We start from the raw sequence: 2381 nt of genomic DNA, 5'->3' as shown, positions 1-2381 counted from the left end.
TTCTTTGGTTACCTGGCAACTCACTCATTCTTTGGTTATCTTGCAACTCACTCACTTTTTGGTTACCTGGCAACTCACTCATTCTTTGGTTACCTAGCAACAACCTGCTGAGTAACTGGCAAAGCAGCAGTTTAAGGTTTTGCCTCATAACTGCGTAAAAATTAAAAAACGACAAACTGGAGTGAAAACTGGATAAAACATTAAATGTCACGTCACTAATTTGGCAGGATTTCAGATATTTGAAACAAAAAAACCAAATCAATACTTATTGACATGAAGCGACATGAAGCACTGTAATTCTCACCGTGAACTCTCGCAGGTTTTCGCATTTGTGCGAGGCCTCTCCGGGCGGCTGGCCTCTCCTGCACAGCTTGTTGTGGAGCCACATCAGGAGGTACCAGAAGGACTTTGGGCTGGGGATGATGTTGAAGGGAGGGGGCAGCGTGCCGCCCTCGTCGAAGTAGCTCATCCACAGCTTGGTGCGCGCAAACTTCCACTCAATGTCGGCGTGGTCCTGCAAAACCAGCAGAAACCTCTTCGGTCTGGGAGAGCTACACGTTTCTTCTGGTTCAAACATTTGCAGGAGCTGCGTTTCCGTTGACCAGTTGTGCAATTTGACATTTTGAAAATATATTTGTTTAATGGAAACACGGCAATTAAAAAAAAAAAAAAGCTAAATGTTGATAAAAGTGAGGTGGTTGTCTTCCCCGTATCAAATTGGTTTATTTGGCAAAACTACAATGGAAACACTTTTTTTCCCGCATCGTCACATAATCAACCACCAGATGTTACTACTGCTGGAAACGACAAAGAAGAAGGCAACAGGAAGTGGTAGGAAAATGATGGCGGAGTGGGTTTTTTAGTGACCTGTGTGAAAACAAGTCACACAAGTCTTGTGTGACTTTTTAATGAAAAAACCTTTTCATTAAAAAGTTTTTTAATGAACTTTTTTCATTAAAAGTTTCTTTTTTTAATGAAAACAACCACAACTGAGTTGCCTCAAAATCAGAAACGTCAACAGCAGTAAAGGAGCCCAGGTAAGATCCCAGAACCAATCTAATATTTTATTGCAAATGTGAGCACACACACACACACACACACGCACTAAATCTTATCATGTATATCTACGTATCTGTCTAGTTCTGGTGCAAATATCTTAGAACATTACAAATAAGACAAAACTAACTCACACATTGCTTTTCAGCATATTATTTTACTTGAAACCATGAAACTAGTACTTATCAATGTACATTAAGGAATTATTGACTTGTATATCTTGCTGAAAATTAACTTGTACGTTAGTTTTCTCTTACTCCAAGATGTTTACACTAAAAACTAGACAAGAATATTTGATAAGATTTTGCGTTTTTGCAGCGTTTGGCCTCCAGCTGAAAAACACAATAAACCATTTAGAAATAATGATTAAAAAATGCTAATTTGTGGCCCCTGTGACCTCGATTGAATCCTGTTCCCGACCAGAGAGGCTGTAATCGCTTCAGGTTGTAACTCACAGCGATGAGCTGGTAGGAGTTGTTCATCATGGCGATGAGCATGTTCAGCAGAACCACCAGAGAGATGACGTTGTACGTCCCGAACATCGTCGCCCCGACGAACTCGGTGAACTCGTGCCGAGCTTTCACGTTGGTGACGTAAAGGTTGAGCAGCCCGAATATGGACCAGAAGAGCGACTGGAGGGTCTCAAATAACCTGAGGGGGAACAGAAAGACGGCAATTAATGTGACATTAGCACAAAGATCTGCAGAGGAACTAAGAGGATGAACCATAAATAACACCTTGGCTAGTCAAATGTCCACAACCCTGAGCTCTCMCGGGGTTTTTATTAAAGTGAAACAATAATAAATGGTCAAAACATGACAAAACTGTGACGCCATCTTTATCTGAAAAGGATTTTWGAGAAATTTTAATATTTAAACTGTCATCTTTAGAAATTATGAGAAATGAAGCTTGTAAACGATGCTTTTCCATATTTTATTCCATTTCTGAAGGCAATAAAAATTAAAATACAGAATATTCCTGTGCATTTCTGAACTCTACACCTTATTTCTGGAGACACAGCACATTGTACAAACTACAAATATTGTGCAGATTATTTTTTTAGCCCAGATAGATTGGAGTTTTTTCCGCAAAGACGGGTTTTTTCAACCTGTACAATAATGTTTGCAGCAAAGATTTGGCTGCTGCAGGTTTCTGTCAGTCTGCATAACAAGCAGTAAAAACAAAGTTTGAGCGCAGAGAGAAGCTTAAACTCTGGTCWCTGATTTAAATCCATATTTTTATTCAAGCTTGAATAAGGAGTCAAACTGTGTCTTTTCAGAAACTTTCACTCAGAAGACAAACTTTGCTGCACAAAATCAGCTTTT

The 2381-nt window shown here is 39.4% G+C and overlaps 1 protein-coding gene across 1 annotated transcript in view; it reads right to left on the bottom strand.

The window, feature by feature from the left end:
• Positions 1-2381, bottom strand: part of trpc5a (transient receptor potential cation channel, subfamily C, member 5a) — a 76393-nt gene that overhangs the window by 19329 nt on the left and 54683 nt on the right. Inside the window, exons 12-13 of the mRNA XM_017309113.1 lie at positions 1512-1707; positions 305-514 (exon numbers count right to left, since the gene is read on the bottom strand). Of these exons, the coding sequence (XP_017164602.1) occupies positions 305-514; positions 1512-1707 (406 nt within the window). The remainder of the gene's footprint in view (positions 1-304; positions 515-1511; positions 1708-2381) is intronic.

The sequence above is a fragment of the Poecilia reticulata genome, linkage group LG2 (genome assembly GCF_000633615.1).
Source record: "Poecilia reticulata strain Guanapo linkage group LG2, Guppy_female_1.0+MT, whole genome shotgun sequence".
Taxonomy (NCBI): domain Eukaryota; kingdom Metazoa; phylum Chordata; class Actinopteri; order Cyprinodontiformes; family Poeciliidae; genus Poecilia; species Poecilia reticulata.
The sequence above is the reverse complement of the archived record's forward strand: the minus strand, read 5'-3'. Positions and strand labels throughout refer to the sequence as shown.